This window comes from Melopsittacus undulatus, chromosome 7, assembly GCF_012275295.1.
Source record: "Melopsittacus undulatus isolate bMelUnd1 chromosome 7, bMelUnd1.mat.Z, whole genome shotgun sequence".
Taxonomy (NCBI): domain Eukaryota; kingdom Metazoa; phylum Chordata; class Aves; order Psittaciformes; family Psittaculidae; genus Melopsittacus; species Melopsittacus undulatus.
The window spans coordinates 64,857,454-64,878,244 of NC_047533.1; the positions used below are offsets into that span (position 1 = coordinate 64,857,454).

At 44.0% G+C, this 20,791-nt stretch overlaps 1 protein-coding gene across 2 annotated transcripts in view; it reads left to right on the plus strand.

Moving 5' to 3' along the window:
• The first annotated feature begins 390 nt into the window (after positions 1-390).
• The window catches only part of MAML3 (mastermind like transcriptional coactivator 3), a 247,271-nt gene continuing 226,870 nt past the window's right edge, over positions 391-20,791 (plus strand). For both annotated transcript variants that reach the window (XM_005142366.3, XM_034064544.1), the window contains exon 1: positions 391-1,003. In XM_005142366.3, coding sequence (XP_005142423.2) covers positions 575-1,003 — 429 coding nt within the window. In that variant the 5' untranslated portion in view covers positions 391-574. The remainder of the gene's footprint in view (positions 1,004-20,791) is intronic.

The following is a 20,791-nucleotide window of genomic DNA, read 5'->3' on the forward strand; positions in this document are numbered from 1 at the left end:
CCGTGTGTGCCTGTGCCTGGATGCGTGTGCGCGAACACGCGTGTGAGCGGCTGTGGATGTGGCTCTGTGTGTGTGTGCCGGCGGAGGGGCGCGCGTGTTGCTCTTTATCCATGGGGAGAGAAGGCTTTGGGCGAAACCTCCGGAAATCTCCCGGAATCTATTTGGAAATAATGGATTATAAAAAGGAAAAAGGAGGAAAGGAGCTGGTCTGATATCTCCTGGAGTTTGCTACCCGAATTGCTGCTGCTTAGTTTGTTGTGCTGCTTTTTGTGTGTGTGTGTTCGTTGGTTGTGTTGCTGGTGATAACCTTTTAGCACCTTCTCTCTTTATTTCCCTCCTCCTTCTCTCTCCCCCCCACCCCCCCCCTTCTTTTTAATGTTTTGGAGCTTCTCAAGAGGGATTGGCTGGGGGGAAAGAGAAACATTTGCTTGGGATCGCTGTTTCCCTGATACATGCTGGTGCCCCCTCCCCCCCGGTTCTCTCAAAAGTATCCCATCAGGACCCCGGAGGAGACTCTGTGTGTGCCAAGGGTAGGGGAAAAACTTCTTCCAAAATAGTGTGCCCGGGGAAGAGGATGGGGGATTTTGCAGCCCCCGTTGCCGCCGCGAATGGCAGCAGTATCTGCATCAACAATAACCTGAACAGCAGCCTCGGCGGGGCCGGTGTCGGGGTCAGCAGCGCTCCCCACGGCCCTCCTGCCGCTGCTCCCAGTAACAATAACGCGAACGGCGGCGTCCCCAAGCACAGCACGGTGGTGGAGCGGCTGAGGCAGCGCATCGAGGGCTGCCGCCGGCACCATGTCAACTGCGAGAGCAGGTACCAGCAAGCCCAGGCGGAGCAGCTGGAGCTGGAGCGCAGGGACACCGTGAGCCTCTACCAGCGGACCCTGGAGCAGAGAGCCAAGAAAACCGGCACCGGCGGCAGCAAGCAGCAGCAGCAGAGCAAACAGCAGCAAGATGCCGAGCCAGCCACGGCGGAGCAGAGGAACCACACTCTGATCATGGTAAGGGGATGCGGCCCGGGGGGCGGCAGTCCGCTCTGCGGTGAGCTGTAGGTGGACCCTGGTTTCCTGGAGGGGGGAACCGGTGCTCGGTTCAACTTCAGCGGCGGCCGGGCTGGGTGAGCGGGGGGCTCGGGCGGCTCCGCAACTTCTCAAGGCAGGGGCGGGGGGAGCGGACAAACTTTTTCCCCCCGTCTCTCTCGGAAGGGAAGAGCTGCCCCGGGGGAAGGAGAAGGAGCGGTGCCGGGTGAGCGCCGCGGGCTGTCGGGAGCCCACGGACGGCTTGTGTGTGTGGTTCACGACGGCTTTTCCGCGCGGGGGGCGGGCGGGCTGTGCTGGCCGCCCCCCTCTAAATCCCGCGGCGGAGGGAGGTGGAAGTCGGCTCCTCGGGCCGGGATGCCGGCAGGAGGATGAGAAAAGTTGGGCAGTTGTCTCGGCTGGGCTGCCCCACGCGAGCGGCAGCCCCAGCTGAATCGCTTCCTAAAGTTTCCGTGGGTTTTAAGGCTCTGGATGAGGAGCAGAGGGGGGGAAGGGGGCGGGGGCTGAGCCGGCTGGAGCGTAGCGGCAAGTAGGAAGCGGAGTTTCCCACTCCCAGGCTGCACCGAGGATGCATAATCAGAGGAGGTGCGGGGGGAGCCGGGCCCCGTGCTTCTCTGGAGCCGTGGTTACAGCAGGTCGCGGCTGCTCGGCGGAGGCTAGCAGGGGAAAAGCGTGTGTGTGTCCTGGCGTGTCCCCCCGCCCCGGGCCGTGCGGGGCCGTGCTGCGGATGCCCGGTGCTGGGGGGTGGACACGGGGCAGCCGCGTCCTCGCCGTCTGCCGGGCGCACAATGGGCGGTGGGGAGGAGGGATGGAAGGAGGGAGGGAGGGAGGGAGTGAGGGGAGGTGCGACGGCAGCGTGTGGTTTACAAGCCCCGCACGTCCCTCCCTCCCTCCCGCCCGCTGCGCGGCTGTGCGGGAGGGTCCTGCAGGGCGGCAGCTGTCTCCCGGCCCCGCGGGGGGGTGCGGGGGGTGTCACCGTGACAAAGCGGCGGGGAGGCGGCCGTCCCGGCGGCGGCTCTTCCCCTCGCTCCCCCCGTACGTGGAAGGAGAGAGCGCTGTGTTTATCTTGAGCCGTGCCGGGCCCGTCCTCCCCCGGCCGCGGTGCCGGCTCCGTGCCCGTCGGCTCCACCCGTGCGCGGCGCCGCGCAGTCCCGCGGGCAGCGGCACCCTTCCCTCAGCCCCTCACTGTCCTACAGGGAGCTTTGTCTGCCCCCGGGGCCCGGGGATGGAGGTTCCTTCGCCGGTGGCAAACAAAAGCTGAGCGCAGCCCCCCCGCCGGGGAGCAGCTCCCGGTACCGCTGCCGGCGAGGACAGCGGGCAGCGGGGGGCGGGCAGCCTCCTCCCTCGGGGCGGGGAGCCGGGCAGGGCCCCCGGCGGCGGCGAGAGGAGGGAGGGAGCGGCGGCTGGAGCCACACAAAGCGGGGGGGGGCTCTGTGTGTGTGTGCTTTGCAAACAGGAAGCAGAAAAACCTCACTGACATCTTGTTGCTTTCCTGGCGTTAGCAGCGAGGCACAACCATGTTCCTCTGCCTTCCCGCAGCACTTCTGAAAGCACGGTTACCGCCGTGCCCCTCGCACCGCTGTGCTTTGCCGTGGCTCACGTCTGCTCCTAGCTCAGTAACTAACAGAACTCCACGAGCAGGGACTATCTTTCATTGGCCAAACGGTCTGCAGATCCCTTTCCACATCTCATTCCATTTCCACAAGATACAGGAAAGGGGCTGGAGGCTCAGGAGATCTCAAGATTACTTGGCTCCAGGGAAGTGTTGTGGTGCACTGTGTACGCATTTGTCCTCAGAACAGCTCCTTGGGCCATTGCTAACTGTATTGTCCTTTCCCCTTCTTCCCAAACCTTAACCTAAAGCATTAAAGGCCAGCTTTTTTTGTGAAGTACCTCATTTTTTATAAGAGCAACGGGGGATGCCTTTAAACTGAAAGAGGGGAGATCTAGATTAGATACTAGAAAGCTCTTCGTTATGAGGGTGGTGAGGCACTGGCACAGGTTGCCCAGAGAAGCTGTGGCTGCTCCATCCCTGCCAGGTTGGACAGGGGTTGGAGCAACCTGGTTTAGTGGAAGGTGCCCCTGCCCGTGGCAGGGGCTTGGAACTGGGTGAGCTTTAAGTTCCTCTCAACCCAAACCGGTCTGGGATTTGGTGACCTTCCCTTGAAGATCCAGGGCAGAGACACACTGCCCTGCTATGATGTGAAAGTTGTGGAAACAAAGTAACAAAAGGAGGAAATGCATTTACAGCTCTTGCTATTATTAATTTGTTTCAGGTTGGGACACTCCAGGAGCTAAGAGTAGCCAAAGTAAAGGGTAGTGTGCTGTGAAATTCACCATAACTGAATCTGTGTGCTTTGGTCTCAGTGCTATTCAAATGTACTCAATGAGCGCTATGCTTCTCCTCTTGAAAAGAGACATTCTAATATTGCCTAAAAACCTGACCCATTTCCATCAATTTTTTTTTTAAGAATATGTACAAAAGTGTTGCAAAAAAAAACAAACAACCAAAACATTATCTGCTTTGTTTCACTCATAGAGTGATAATTATGATTTTTGTCTCATGTCTAAAACATTAGGGAGCATTCATGTGTACGTGAAAATAATATTCAAAACCTGAGAAATTGCTCCTTTTAAGGCAACTGAAAAATATTTTAAGACATTTATGCTTTTTGAGTACAAAAAGAAGAAACATTTTCATTTCTAGCGATCACAGAAGCCTGGTGAGGTTTGCTGTTTATGTGCATCATGATTTTTATTTGCCAAAACAGTTCAAATTCATTTAACACTTTTATTTTAACATGAGAAAACAGTAAACTACATTTTGGGGGTTTCTCCCTTTATTCCCTGGTAACTCCAGCTGAGAGGTTTATAGTGGAACAGTCATTTGGATCTGCTTTACTCTTCACACACAGTCATTAGTGAATTCTTCCCTCAGATTATTAAACTGCACAATTTGAGAATGAAGCAGTCGGGCTTCAATGACAACAAATACAATGTGGATCACAAGAAATGCTGTTTCTAATTCTTTTTCCTCTGGGCAAAACAAAGGGAAGTATGTTCAGTGTGTGTGTCCTTCTCCAAACTGAGAGATGCTGGGAAGGGAGGGGAGACTTGTACTAGGTTGGGACAGCAAACCCTTCCAGCAGCCGGTGCTGACACACGTGCTGAGGTTCCCTTCAGCAGGCTGGGTAAAAGCTGTCTCCAGAAGATGAGTATCTGAAGACACACACTCTGATTTTCTTCATGTGGTGGAGTACAAGCTCTCTGGTCTGTGCCATGCTCCTTGTCACCACCCCCACAGTTTACACCCTCACTCCCTGAGTTCATGAAAGGGATTATGCACTTTCCACTGTTGAGGCCTCTATGTCAACTGACATGCAGTCATCAATGGGAGCCTTTTTTCAAGAAGCGACGTAGGAGCAGAGGCTTGGCTGTGTTTCATGAATTGCTCTGAATCTGTGTCTTGTTATAGACCAAGTTTTCACTTGCTGAAGTTTGGAATATCTGCATTTATAGCTCTTTCAACCTGTTCTACTCAAGGAGAACAGTGGGTTTCAGAACTAGCTTGCTGCCATACTGTCATGCACAAAAGTTAATATATTGTTTATAAGTATCTGGGAGGACCTTTTTCCCCAACCCCAGTTCAACCTAGCAAAAGTCAGACTTGTTTTCTGTGCCTTTGTGTGGATTATTTAGAATGCTGGAACAGCTTGTTTTTCAAAGGAAGTATTAGGAAAATACGCAGCCCATCCAAAACTTTGCTGCTCATCTTTGGGATGCTTGCAGGAAACATCAGCACATTATGTCAGTTCTTTGGTTCCTTGTGAGCTAATCTGCTTTCTTTTTTCCTCCTTTCAGTGTAAGAGTCTTCTGGCTCTGCATCCATGTTATTGTGTCTGGTTCATAGATAGTGTGTGTGTATATACATATGCATTTTATATATAGAATAATTAATGTATATTTAGTATACAATAAATAGCTAAATATATAATAGGCAAATATATAATAAACATTGCAAGTTATGTCACCTCTCTTTCTTATCCATGACACCACTGTTCATTCTTCATTGGGTTCATTTTTTTTGGTCCAATGAAACACCATGTCTGTAATTACCATACTGACCTTCTAATGCACATTTATTTGCATCTGTGCTCCTTTTCTGCTGTTTCAAGAGCTCTTCGGGACTTTTCTTACTTATCTTCTTTATCAGTTCGATAGCTGCTGTCATAGTGACCATTTCTAACCTTAAAACTGGTCCTTGGGAAATTGAGTTCTAAACATCATAAACATAAAATGTTATTTAGTTCACAGAAATTAGTGATGGAAGTGAAATGACCTATTAGATCATCTTTTTTCTTTCCCTTCCAAAGCATACTATACCAATTCCAAATTAGTTTAAACTTACAGAAAACACAGCTGGCAAATAGAGTATTTTCCAATACTGCTTTTTAACTACTCCAGGCTAATGCACTGCCTCATGGAAGGTATTGATCACCTTCCCCTTCTACCTGAGGGAAGGGAAGTGTGCAGGCCAGTCCTTGTTGGCAGATATTCCACCTTTCTCCCCCAGGCTCTCCTATTTTGTTCAAAAAGGTACCTGGAGTGAAAAGTGTAACATCTGAGTTTGTCTTAGTGCTTCATGGATAATGTGGGTAATAGAACTGAATGTTGAAGAATGCTGTCAGTCTTGTGAATAGATTTTTAAAGTTTAACACCTGCTGTATTTAATACATACATGTGTGTACGTTCAAAACCTATGCAATTTCTTGTGTTCTTTCTAGTGCAATATGGCTGTTTAACTTACGTTGCAGGTGCTCAGAAGTTGATCAGTTACGCTACAGGAAATATCTATTTCTCTAGCATTGCAAAGGTGAGACAGAGATGATTTTTCAGGTGTTTCTTTTGCACATGAGGTCAAATACTGTAGCCCTTACTCATGTCTGATGACTAAGTAGGATTAAGCATCCCTTTAGTTAATAAGCTGTCTGATCTTGCTCACACTGGGGCAAAGTCTGTAGTAAATGCAAAACTGGGATGATACCAAAATTAAATCCCAGGACAGCAATGCTCCTTCCCTTTCATATGCATCATAGAAGGAGTCATCTTGTAACCCTTTTTATTTTGCTCTTCCTACAAGGGTGTATCTCTGTGTCTCTCTTATTCCACAGTCTCTCCCATTTTTCTTCTTTTCATACCAGCTCACGCTTGATGCTCCTGTGTGATTAGTGTCCTTTAGGACAAGGAGTTTTTGTGTTGACCTCTTTTTGCAGCTTGTCTTTTTACAGCACAATAAGTTTCAGTTTAGCAAACTGAAAGGAATGGAGAGACTCTTCACTTCAAGCGCTGCTAGCCTCTAATGACCTTTATATGCTCTGACAGAAAGTGTGCCCCTTTACAAGATAGTGAGTGGTTATTATAAGCTGTAGCCAGAGCAGGGCCAGTTCGGCTTGTTCAGCCTGGAGAAGAGAAGGCTCCTGGGAGACCTTAGAGCAGCTTCCAGTGCCTTCAAGGTCCAAAAAGAAAGCTGGAGAAGGAGTTCTTACAAAGGGCAGGTAGGGATAGGACAAGGGGGAATGGCTTAAACCTGAAGAGGGGGAGATTTAGATTAGATATTAGGAAGAAGTTTTTATTGTGAGGGTGGTGAGGCAGTGGCACAGGTTGCCCAGAGAAGCTGTGGCTGCCCCATCCCTGCAGTGTTCAAGGCCAGGCTGGACAGGGCTTGGAACAACCTGGTCTAGTGGAAGGTGTCCTTGCCCATGGCAGGGGTCTGGAACTGGGTGAGCCTTAAGGTCCCTTCTAACCCAAACCATCCTATGATTCAGTGATTCTATTTTGGCATAGGGTAGACAGTCATAGTGAAAACTGAGCTCCAGATTGACCAAATAGCATGTGTTGAAATTCCTGCAGTGAAGTTTTAGGCACTGTCAAGTTCAGGAAGAACAACTTTGGCTGGAATGTGTTCATTAGCTAGCACAGAGCCAAAACCATTAACACGTGATTGTGTTAAGACAATTGGTTACATTTAAGTTAACCTTAATTTACAGTAGTTTGACCTAAAGCTTAAGGCCTCACAAATGACTTAAGCTGGTGTGAACCTGAGCTGCCACCACTGAGGAACTCTTGTCTTTCTTGCTCTTGTCAGTGCCCATATATTCTTGCTGCCTCCCTTTGCTAATACTAGCCCTTAGTTCATCAAGCAGGTGAGGACAGACACATTTCTTTCTTTTCCTCTTCTGGGTTAGTTTTAAGCTGGACTGGATCCATGATTCGTTTGACTGTCCCTCCCTTGGGCAGCATAGTCTTACAACACCTTAATCCTCTTGTGAAACTTCCCCCTTATCCCAGGATAAACATCTGGGAGCTAATAGTTAAAACATGCTCACCTGGTAGCATACATTTTACCTGAGCACCTGGTGTCAGTGCACATGGTTCTGTTCCTGACTGCAGAAACAGGGGAATCTGTAAGTAACAAAGGAGTCAGAGTTTGTTTTTACTCAATCACTTGCATGTATATAACATTTGTTTGCATATTATTTCAATATGTATAATTCATATCGATGTGCTTGGATTAGCAGAGGTTTAAGGACAGGTCTTGACAGCCAGGAACTGCTAACTGGAATCCTTCAAGTGCATTGTTTTATGAATTGAAACGTGAGGTACAATCTCTGGCTGAAGTTACAAACCTGTAATCAGTTTTCCAGTCTGGATCTCACAGGCTGTTTAGATAAGCAATGTACTTGTACATTCCATGGGAATTTGGGGGCTTAGCACTTTGAAGTATTTAGTTTCCTAGTTTGTACAGGATGGTGAATCACAAAAACATATAACTGATTACTCTTGTTTCCCCCCTCACACACTTCAGTTTCACAATGCTTGTAGCTCAAAAGTCAGCACTGACTGCTCCTGTTTACTTTTTCAATACTTGAAACCTGGTTTCATAAGGGTTATGAGAAAATGTCTTTTTAAACTTGCAGTAGTTAATAAGAGAGCAGCTGCTGAAATTTAGTGCTTACAGGAAGGGGCTGAGCAGCCTTCTTTCAAGACTTCCCTCTTTCATATTGGTTTTATTTGCCACTGCAATTGGTTAACATTGGGGAGGAGATAAACTTTAAGCCTTAGTTGACCTGAGAGAAGTGTGTCCACCCACAGGAACTTTGCATTTTCTGTAGCTCTGTGTAACTTCCAAGGCTGCAGTGCTGTTGGTACCAAAAATGATTTATTGCAGTTTGCTTGCTGCCAGTTCTGCACAACCACAGCACACAGGGAGCAGAAAAGAGGTCTGAATCTATGACTTTCAGAATAACTAAGCTAATAAGCAGAAACAACAGCTCAAGGATTCACTTTCCCATATTTGTTTTTTTTTCTTTATTGAGGCCTCTTTCTGTAAAGTTTTCATGTGGAGCTCTGTAATGTTGTATATGGTTCTCAGTAACTGAAGCTTGGTGAGGCTGCATTTTAACTGTTTGAAGATAGGACTATTGGGCTGTGCCTCTTCTCCTCCCTTCACACTTCAGGCTTTATTGCAAGTTGCATTGCTTTAACTATGTGCCATACAGGACCATTTTGGGTTTAATAAACCAATTCAACCTTATCTTCCTCCTGTTTAGAGTCCGAGGAGCAGCTTTAACAGCTGCTAAGTTTAAGTGCTACAGGGAAGGTGTAGATTTTCTGCACCCACTTTATGCTGCTCCTGAAAGTCATGTTCAGAAAGTCCTTGGATATTGTGTACATAGGAAAAGAGCATAGAATTGGTCCTTAACCTTACTCTGACCCTCAATGTTATCACAACTAGGAGCCAATATGCCTATGGACGTGTGTTTATATAAACCAGTACATACACGTGGGGTTTTTAAACACTACTACAAGACAAAGTAAAAGTATTTGTGATCACTTTTGATGGTGAAAGAGGATGGATAGTCTGATAAGTTTACAAACAACTTATATGCACCCATTTTCTACGCTTTCACTCTCTTTCCCTTAGCTCATTTAGCTGTGTGGTTTTGGCACTTCTTCACTGTGCTCAATCTAAAGGAGGAAGTGAGATGCTGGAAGAGTTCTGGAAAGTATTGGAGTGTTTTATTCATTTAAGATGCTTCCTTACATCAAGGAGGGTAGACCAGCACTTCGCCAAAAGAGAAATTATAGCATTTCCTACCACTTCTGTTGATGTCGAATATTGTGGTTACAGATTCTTTAGTATTTGAGAAAGTGACTTTAAAATGTGCCTTAGCTAGTGGTAGTTGTCTTTAGACTGCTGAAAAGATTGTTACGTTTCAGCTATGGCTTTTGCTGCTGTTCATTTTTGTCTCTGAGGCTGGTGACTGTTGTTCTGATTTCTCTGATTTACATTCCAGTGCATAACTGAGGTGGCACAGGGAAAAACTGCCACTGATGTTAAGTAACCGATTTTTAATGATATTTTTGGCAAGTGGTGTCTCTGTTCAACTAGACATCTATTTAATTGTCACTGAGGTAGGTAACATGGCTTTGAAGACTTCAGTGGCCTCATACAGAAGATAGTGGAATTCTGTAACTGAACGGTGGCCACCTTGTTTGAGCTCCAAATTGGCTGAAGCGTTCTGGCGTATAGTCCATGGCTGGGTATAAAGTAATGGTTCAAAATAACCTGAAGGTCCTTCTCTTACAGCACATCTCTGGGCTGAGCTTGCAGTTTTTGCATTCCAGTCACAGTGGAGATGCTGTGCTGAGGCTGCATTGCTATCTCTTTTTCTAATTTGTGCTAACTACTTTGTAGAGCAAGAGATTGTTTAAGGGCTGGATTGCTGGAGGTTTGAATGTTCACCTGAGAGAATTTGGCTTTACTGTCTTTGACCCAGGAGAGCTGACTGGGGCTTCTTTTTTCTGACCCTTTTTAATACGTACTCCACATCAGGCAAGCCAAATGAACAAAAAAAAGCCATTTATTTTCTCTCCTTCATTTAATTTACAACAAAACAAACAAAAAACCTTTTATGTTCACACTAGGGCTTACTGCCCTTCTCAGTAACATTTTTGTTGTGGGGAATGCCAGCAGTGGGTAGGGATAATGGAGATTTGTGAATGCAGAAGAGCAAAACAAAATTGATTTTTGACTAGTGTCATTAAAAGCTTCACCTCTCCCTCACCTATTACTGTGATGAAGTGTGTATGGCAGTCTGCTTACAGCCAAAGAGGGATTCTGGGAACTTGGCACAGACCATCTCTCTTTATAGTTGCTATAGATATTTGAATACAAGAACGGTGGTATTTTGTGTTTTTCATTTTGTGTCAAAATACCAAATATCTTGAAAAAGTGATTCCTCAGGAACATCAAACTTGTCTGTTACTCTCTTTTTTTGCTGTAAAATTGTGTGCTACTTAAAGCCAGTGTAAACACATTATGTTTACTTGTCTTTTAATTAGTTTATCCAAATGAAGTATCTGTGTTCTCCTGGCACACTCCATACAATAGAATAAGTTTATTATGCAGGTACTGAAAACATGCCAGGCTCTGGAAAACCCAGCTTGTTAACCTCTTTCTGGTTTCTTCACATGTTACTGCCTTAGGGTTCGTTAGAGGAATCAGCTGAGGCAAATTAATGGTTTGCTGCCGTTAAATAGGGTGGTCTCCTGCTTTCTATGCTGCAGTCCTGTACTGGTGCTGGTATAGTGAGTCCACCTGTAGTCCTGAACTAGTGAGAAAATTACCTGTCTAGGGGAAAAACAGTGTTTACTTTTTCATGGAAGGTGAAACTGTACAGAGGGGGAAGAGGGAATGGAAGAAAGGGGAGGCAGAAGATAGCATGTCAGCCAGGCTGTGGTGTAAGCTCTGCCTGTGCTCTGGGATTCTGCCCTTGTTCTCTGCCAGCTCTCTGGTCAGCCAGCTTCCAGTTGAATTTAAAGTCTAGTAGCTGTGGTGCACTGCTGGAGTTAATTTGGGAGTGAAATACCCAAGCAGTTTATAGAGCACCAGACAGAGCATTATTGGAAGTGTCTTTGGGAATACTGATGCAGATAGTTGTAAGGATGAGGTGATGATCCAACTGTAAAGAGGGCTGAGAAGAATATCTTTTCACCTCAGTCTACTCCAGAGGAGATGTGCTGGCCACAGTGTGTACTTGTATCAGGTAGGTGACTGCTGCCCTTCCTGGGGGGGGGGGGGGGAAGTGCTTGTATTTGTATTTCTTTTGTTTCCAAATTTCTTTCTGAAAATTGATAAACTTATTTATGTCTCTGATAGAACAAGGAAAATCATGATTTTGTTTGATCTTTACAGTATGGTAATCACTTTTTTTTCAGACTACTCAGATATTTTCATTGCATGTAGAATAACAGACTAGAGAAATTATTATGAAAGGCCATTCATGGAATGGGATACTTTGACTTACATAGTGTTCTTTACAAGTGATATTGAGTGAGCTGCTGTGTCCAAAATAAAGACACTTGCATGGAGTTTTATTTTTCCTTCTATCTGAATCCAGGTCTGGGCAATATGTGAATGATTTTTATTCAAGTAGTCTAGGGAAGAGGGGAGGATCACAGATGGAGCAGCTTCTGCCAAGTTTGCTTTGTAATATGAGGATTAGTGAAGCTGGTGTAAGTTGCAAATCTCTGAATGGATTTTTTTGTGAAATTGAACTCCAAATGCTGATGCACACATGTGATTTAAGTTAATGATGGGCGGTTCGGTGGGGTTTTTTGTTTGCTTGTTTTTCTCCCTTTCTCAGATGTTTTAGTTTGGAATTAGCTCACTTGTTAGAATCCAACCTGTTAGCACAACAGGTAAACAACAGTATTAGCAACAGTGGTATTTCTAACACAGTGTGTTCCATATGTCAAGTTTCACTAGTGGTTACTTGAGAAGATATTGCTTCTGGTTTCAAAATTACTTCCCAGATCTGTGAGTTATATGTTGTGGATAGCGAACACATGGTGAGCATATGTTGTAAAGTCACATCAAGAGCTTATCAGAACAGATTTGGGCTGGATAGCTTGTCCATAAAGGTAATGGCAAGAGCAAACTGGGCTGGTCTCCTCAAGTAACAACAGAATATTAGATTTTAGCTGAGGTACTTCAGTGATACATACAGAGCTCTGTAAAGAAACATAGCATTAAAAATATATAAAATATTTCATATTGAAGATGTAATTTTTACAAATACATAGATCTTATGTATTTTAAAATTCAATGTTTAAGCTGAGAATCAATTCTCTTTCCTGTTATGAAGGGAGGAAGCTAAATGGCTGCTGTTGTATACGGCTTTTATCAGTGCAGCATCTAATGTAATTTTTTGTTTTCTAGACAAGATCCGTATACTGTTAATTTTGTAATGCACATTGACAGAAGTTTTTCAAGAACTCACTTTGGATAGGGTATTTTGCTTGTCTTTGCCCTTGTTTCGATTGGTTGGGGGTTGGGGGGGGGGAGAGTTTGCTGCTTTTGTTGGAGGTTGTTTTGATTGGTTAGTTTCGCCAGTTTCTGCTTAAAAAGGTAGAATGCCAAGTGTAGCTGTCTCTCCAGTTGTCCTAGTGAAGATGGATTAGTAGCCTGAGTGCAGATGAGAAAGTCAAATGTATATGTTACTGCAGTTTATCACAGTTTCATAACTAACTGTCGGAATACTGCCCTTGGAGGTTGCGTGTTGCACTCACATGTAGGTCATGATAAAGCCTCCTAAGGCCATGTAGTACTTCTTAGATACAAATAAAAATCCTGGTTTCAGTTGCTTATATTTTCAAAGCTACTTTTTCTCAGTTGAAAACCTGGGGGGAAATTTGCTGAAAGGGTTTTAATCTGAGAATCAGATTGGGGAAAATACACTGTTTTCCCTGTTCTTTCAGGAAGTTCTTGAAACCATGACAATGAGAAACTGTGGTACATCTGAATTGCCTATCGTGGTCTGTGATTTGTGATCCCTCTTGCAGCAGTGGGAATAGAGAGGAGAGATTAGCTACTTTATTACCTATTGAGGGTGGGGAAATACACTTTCAATGAGATTACAATTTCCTTGCTAACATGTGCTGAACATTTAGAGTACCTTCTTGTAGCCCTGATAGACTGATTGGAAGGTGCTCATGGGGGCGCGGAGCACGGTCAGAGCATGTTCCTGCCTACACTAGCAGGGTCTCAGTAGGTCTTTCCCCCAGTGTCTCCTCCCAGCTCTCAAGGACCGCTATCCCATTCATCCCAGGAGTGGTGGGTAAGAAAGTTTGCTTTCTCTGCACTGTCAACTCTTTTCAGTTTGGAAGAACAAACAACAAGGTGCTGCATCAGAAATGTAGAGACCTAAGGAAGTAGATGGTAAGACAGGAAGAAAGTGTGGGTCAGGAGATGGACAGAACCCAGGGTGGAGCAAAGCAGATGTCAGTTGTAATAGGACAGAAATACAGATGAGGGTGTTGGACTTATTGAATCAGGCTGGAGAACAGTGCTTTATTTCTGCCCATGTGCTTGAGATTCATCAAGTGCTAGCCACAGCTAGTCAATGAGAGCACAGGTCCTTGTAGTGAACTCAGCGTTTGCTATCTTGGGTAGCCAGAGCTTGGTGCTGGGGCTTTAAAGAGGGCCATACTTATGGCTGGCTGCAAATATATGGCAAATCAGTTGTTCTGGAGTTGGGTTTTCTTGCTTTTTGATCCATCAAAGCGTTACAGTGTTCTATCTGATTTACTGCACTGTTATTAAATTAGGTGGTGACCTTCTCGCTTTTATTTTGGCTTTGCTCAGATTTGAGGAATTCTAAACACTTTGCAGTGGCACAGATAGTGAATTTATGTGTTGTGGCTTAACCCCAGCCAGCAGCTAAGAACCACGCAGCTGCTCATTCACTCCCCCTGCCCTTGGTGGTTTGGAGAAGAGAACTGGAAAAAGGTGAAACCCGTGGGTGGAGACAAGAGCAGTTTAATAATTGAAATGAAGTAAACTTCTTGTAATAATAAAAGGAAAAAGAGAGGGAGGAACAGAACCCAAGACAGACACGTGCGTGATTCATGATACAGTTGCTGACCAATATACAGCCCATCCCTGAACAGTGGTTGGTGGCTTCCAGCCGTCTCCCCCCAGTTCATATCCTTCGCACAATGTGCTGTGGTGTGGAATACCCCTTTGGCTAGTTTGGGTCAGGTGTCCTGTCTCTGCTTCCTTCCAGCTTCTTGTGCCCCTCCTCACCGGCAAAGCATGGGAAACTGAAAAGTTCTTGATCAGGATAAGCACTACTGAGCAACAACTAAAACATGGGTGCATTATCAGCATTGTTCTCAGACTAAAGCCAAAACTGCACCAGGTACTAGGAAGAAAATTATCTCAGCTAAAGCTACAAATGATTGCCAGAGTGGAAATCATTTGGCAAGTATAAGCCTGCAAACAGCAGGCTTCCTTTTCTTAGTTACCTATTGTATATTCCTTGGAAGTCACCAAAAGACTACAGCAGTTTATGTGAAAGCCATCGCCCAAGTGGCCTTTTATAAGATCTTTATGTCCAAATCCTATTTACATGTTTCTAAAGTTGGTTTAGTGATGTGGGTTTTTCTTCTGAAGAATTAGCTTTGCTTTGCTAAACAAGCTACATTTCAGTACCTTTTCTCCCCTCTGTGTATACATTCACTAGTAATATAAACCAGTTTATAGATTTGATGGCTATGGTAGGTAGAAGGTAATGTGTGTTTCTCAAAAGTAGTGGAACAAGTGAAAAGTATTTTATGTCCAGTGGTTTAGTGTCTGGCTGTATTTTTCCTGATGGATATAGAGAAAGGCTGTGGAGTGCATTTCAGGCCTTATACTACTAAAGAGCTATGAGAGATTTCCTGTCCCTTGGGTGGTAGTGTCTCATATTTTTGTGGGGAGGGAATGAGCTTCTGTCCCTGAGGCCAAGCTACAGAACCAAACAACCAGGATTTGCAGAAGATTTATGCACTTGATAATGCAATAAGCCGTAGTTATAATCGTGTCCTCTTGCAGGCTGAGCAGACATGTCTATGCCATAGAGTGTGAAGCGGGTAGTTAGCACTTGAGATTGTTGGGGTGGTTAATTGACTCACATACTGTTAAACAGCTCAGCTTGAAAATTAGTGCCCCGTTTCATCAGACCTCTGCAATTTGGGTCGTTCTTGTCCCAGGCAAAAAGTAAACTGAGTTTTTCTGTGGGGATGTCTTGAAACTCCTTCATGATGCTTTTTAATAGGATTTGTATGATCCAAAACTATGCCTTCTGCAGACTTGGATTGTGTGGGTAGTTGACAAAACTAGGTTTTATCTGCAGTATTCCGTGATTCAGTCATAACACCAACATTCCTTAGTCAGTAAACATTCATAATACTGAAATTTCAGTAAGGAAGCTTACACTGCAGAGTTGTCCTCTTTCATCTGAGGGGGATGGCAGGACATAGGTAGCTGACTGTGTGTGTTCAGCATGGTGTTTTAACTGTTCGAGAAGTATCTGTATTCAGTTTAGGTAATTGACTTGCCTTCATGGCAAGAAGTTTGAGTTTGGCTTTGGAGTAAAGTAAAAAAATGATACAGGTGCTTTCTGTTGCAAGAACATGGGAAAATCCATCAGGTTTCACACATAGGATGCACCAAACCATGAGGGAGACCCTCTCCTTTCTCCTTAGACTCTAGACGTGAATGGAAGGTCTCATGTATTTTGGTACTGTTTAAGTAATAGTGTGCTTATTTTCCTCTCTTGCTATTGATAGCTGTATTTTTATGTATTGCTTCTGTTCCTTTTGTTGTTCTGTAAATATCAATATAAATCAATCTTTTATTCTTATGTTGTGAAGAGATTGTATAATGAGGTATTAAATGGGTCATTTAACTTCATTTAGCTCATCTTTGTGACACAGAACATGTGAGAGAAGAAATGAAGTAAAATATGTTTATGGAGATAGAAGTGGAAGCTTTGTGGTAGTATTTGTAACAAATTTGGAGGTGTATTTGGAAAGCTACTACCGACATGCAGAACCCAACACTTGCATGAAGAACTACATGAATTCTTGTAATAAGCTGAGTTTGGGCAGTCTGCACTAAAAACCTGCTCCAAAGAGTTTCATTGCTTGGATTTGGGTGACTTACAGAGTGTTTTCTTCACAACTGTTTTCTGTCAGATGTCAGGGCTCCCTGGCTGTTTTCAAATACTCCCTGTATATAAATTTTCTTTCTAAACTTCAGAATTTAGAGAACCAAAGCTGTCATTTCTCACCTACAGTCCGCACACTTGTGGGATCAAGTTGTACTCTCTGTATGGGGTCAAGGATTTGTGAGTGCAAACCAGACCACTTTTACTTCCCCAGGCAGGTGCCTGCATTTGTCTTCCAAGGGGAAGAGCCCCAAATCTTCAGAATTTCCTCTGTTTGTGTGTGAATTTTATTTGTCTGGGGGGTTTAACTGGCCTAAAAGCACATAAATATCATTTCTCCGATTCTTCACAGTCAATCTGTACATGCATTTTATGTATGTGCAGTCACTATATGATTGCTTTCATTCAGCATAGATGATGTCCTCTGATGGTTTAGTTTTTGTTAAGAAAACTTACTTTCCCAAGTGCTTTATAATAATAAATGTCACATTGCTCAAAGGCTATCAGTCTTTGTAGCAAAGGATGTTGCATTAGCTTTTTAAGTATCGGGGAAGAGGCATACAGCTAGTCTTTACAGTTCAGTAGCCTCACACCAGAATTGCTCATAAGAGAGCATAATTCATATGGAGAGAACCTTGCAGTGACTAATGGATTTATTTATGGTAAATGTGTGTTTTGACAACTGGGACCATACTTTTAATTTCCGTTTGTAAGGTGGAAGTTTGAAGAATTGGAGGGCTTTGACACTTCGAGAAAATTATGTGATTGGAAAAAGTCTTCATTTCCTCCAAAACCATTTTTCTCCACAGGCCTTTCATGCTGGCACTGCTCAGTTTAATTCCTCCAAAGGAAGTGTGTGTGTGGGAAACCCACAACACGATTCTCTGTTTCTGCAACAGGGTTCTATTAGCTGCTTCAATTCAGTGCCTGCTATTACTGGCATATGGATTTATCTTGGTAACGGCTTACATATGCGAGATGAAGTTTCAGAATTAGGCTGCATTTCAAAATTTGTTTAATGTTGCCTTTATTCTTTCTGGCTGAAACTGTGAGGTAGACCAGTGCTTTTGTGAAAACTGGACTGTAGTCTAGTGATCACATTGAGCAGAATGTGTGGGACTGGAGAAGTGGCAGTATCTTTCCCAGCGATGGTACGTGAAGCTATTTTCATTTGGTGTGATGTTAGGAGAAGTATATTCTGACCCACACACTAATGACAGCTGCAGCTTTTCTTCAGGACAACCCCCAAAATGTATGTCTTGAGTTTTTGTGGTGAATAGCCACCGACTTGGGAGGGCTAATTCTGCACAACCTGTCGTGGTGTGGAGACCCTGATGGGCAAAAAAACCCCCATCAGGCTTTTTTGTCTGCCTTTTATTAATGTGATGCCACCTTTGTGTTTCTTGGGCAGTAACTCCTGCCTGTGATAGTCTGACAAATGAGGAAGCACTGGGCGCTAATCTGCCACTTCCTGCCACCAGCAACACAAGAGAGAAAGGAATGAGAAGGCTGCAGTGTTGGCTGGTTGTTCCCTGTTGTCCTCTCTGATCCATCTGAGGACCCCAGCCTGCTGGTCTAGCTGGAGAATGACAATGTGGAGAAGCTGAACTCCACTGGTCCCTGATCAGCATGCACTGAGCTCTAGGTTGATCCATGCACTTGTGTGATTTCAGGTTTGGGTTTTTTTTTTTTCCTGGAGGACAAACAAGAGCATCCAAAAGCTGTTTTATTCCATGCTTTATTATTAAAAGCACGAAATAGCTCATATGAACAAGTACATTAGGTACTTTAAAGAATTAATCAAAACAAGTATAAATACTGAGCTTAAGTCTATTCTTAAAATACAAGGTAAGGGAAGTAAATAAGTTATATTTTTCACAAAGCGAAAGATGTGTAACAAAGTGTAAGTTGTATACTAACTGGAGCCGTTTTCCACAATTACAAAGTTCAGAAATCATTGGTATTGCTGCTCTGTGCAGGGGAAAACCTTGGGAATGAGACCTGAGCTTCCACACCATCTCAGATGGTCTTAAAGCCAGATGTCTAGGCAGTGGCAGGGCTGTGAGAAGGCTTAGGAGGTAGGAGATGTGCACTCTCCTTGATATTCATTGCTGGTTAGCAGCCCACAAGCAAGAGCTGGGTTTTACATAGAAGGAGGTAATTTTAATTTGAAGGCAGGTTTTATATCACCTCTTTTTGTTCTTCAGCTTAGATATTTATTTAATCTTTACCCACTGCTGGAAATTGTCAGACAAGAGAAAGTATAAACCACTTCACTGTAAGGCTGCTGAGGCACTGGCACAGGTTGCCCAGAGAAGCTGTGGATGCCCCATCCCTGCAGTGTTCAAGGCCAGGTTGGACAGGGCTTGGAGCAACCTGGTCTAGTAAAAAGTGTCCCTGCCTATGGAAAGGGATTGGATCTGGATGAGCTTTAAGGTCCCTTCCAACCCAAACCATTCTATGGTTCTATGGTTTTCTGAAAGCTGAAGGAAATGAAAAATAGCCAAAAGGTCCTTCTGTCAGGTAGTCCTGTGAAGCTGCCAGCATGTGCACAGTCCTGTAAGTGCCTGTTCAGATGGGCACTGGTCATTCTGTTTGGCTTTAGCTTGGACTTCTTCCTTACATGCCTGGTCACTGCTGCTGATGCAGTTGTGCTGGGCTACAGCCCAGCGTGGTGTCTGTCCTGTATATGGCTCTGCTGGCACTCAGCCCTGGAGCAGCTTCCAACTTCACTTTTATACTAAGAACATGATGTTTTTAATTCAAATTGCCTTGCTTTGGTGTGTTTCTATAGAGCCTCTCTAAGGTGGTTGGTAATACTTTGGGGTTAATGTTTGAAATGTCTCCTTTTTAAAAATTATGATTTCATGAAATAATACATGCTGTTGGTGACCATCCAACTGAGATGTGCTCCAGGTGTTAAAATGTAATTTATTAAATCAAAGTACTGGCCAAAGTACTAGTATTTCCTTCTGGGGCTAAAATTCAGCTGTGCAGTGAACTGTTTTGTGGTAGAGGAGCAAACACTTCGAAAGAGATACTGTGCAAAATGTGTTCCTTTCATTTTCCACCTGGCATATTCTGATTGTATTTTTTCATTTAATGGTTTTGTGTAGTTGCTTCTTTCAATACACTTTGCACAGTGCGTCTCTGTGCAGTGGAAGAAAGACTTAACAGCTGTAAACCAAACATAATATAGTATTTGTGCATTTGGTTTTGCATTTTCTGGTATGGCCCGATATGTGAAAAGGGCTTGCAGACTCAGTGTATGCTTTCAGTCTTTGATCACTTTTATATATATGTTAGTGTTTGCCTTGTACTATGCCCTGTTCGCTCATCTTCTGCCCCAGCAAGTAGACAGAGGCAGTGAGTGAGGAAGTCACTAAGAAGAAACAAACAGAAGGTGGATTATGCTGGTAATAGTAGCAATTAATCTGTGTCTTTTGCTGAAGAACTGCTACCATACTTAGTAAAGTAGATTAGGTTAGATACAGGAAAGATCTGCTGACTTTTTCTCTGCAGATGTTTATGATCCTGTTCCTTACAAGCTGACAAAGGACACAGGGAGACTAAGATTAAACCATATCTGTTGATTGCTACAGAGTTCTCTGAAGGGTTTCTTTATATTTCTAGTAGCATGGTCCCTGTTTTAGTGAATTAACGCTAACAGCAGCATCACTACCCCTTGCATGCACTTTTCTGCCTGGATTTCGATATAACCAGCCTACTTAGAAGGAATTTGAATGGTGAGACAAGATCTTGAGCTTTAGAATATTTTAACCTCATGCCCCTTTTCTTCAGGTCCATAAAGAGCTCTTCCTCCCACAGTTTTTGAGGTTATGCTGTTGTGCCTCTGGTTACTTGCTGTCTGTGTTCCAAAAAGAGAAATCAAAGCTGGCCAGAATAAACTGATGGATGAGGGGGTTTTGTTTCATATGTCAGCTGCAGTTATTCTTTCATGAGTTGTTTGTCATAAGGGCTCATTTCCATTTCTCTGCTCAGGCCCTTGTTTGACATGTGATCTTATTTTATGTTTTTTAACATCCCTCTCAAATGAGAGTGGATAAAAATCACTAACCTCAAATACTTATTTTTGCCCAGTTCATAATAATTCACATTTGTGAGCTCAATTAACTTAAATTGTGTTTAAAACATAATTTTAGACGTGAAAATAAGATGGTTTATGCCTAAACTTACTTTCACCTGTTAAAATAATCCAACCATAAAAAAGCAGTTGAGTGCCATATTTTTACTGAAGTTTCATAGGAAATTGAACCAGCAAAGGTTGACATTAAGGAAACAATCGGAAATAATCTGGAACAAGGGGGTCCTAAAATTACCAAGGCAATAGGAGCCTTCTGTGCTGATTCTGGCATGGAGTCCTCATTGGTTTACTTAGTCCAGTTAGTTCATTTAGGACTGAAAGCTGATTGTTGAGAGAGCTGGAGGAGATTTCTGCTCCCCATAGGGCAAAAGACAAGGGATCTGCTAATTTATAAAACTGGGATTTCTCTTGAAAAAGATTAAAATTCAAAAAGATTTGAAAAGTTTTATTCTTGCATAACAGCTCCACTGAAGGTAGTTTTAAAAGTTAATTTAAGAAACAGCATTTTGCTGTGTTAATGCAGAGAGGCTTGTGTGTTAATGCAAAGGACATATGGAGTGGCCAAGTAGCATGTTTTAATAGTTACCACCA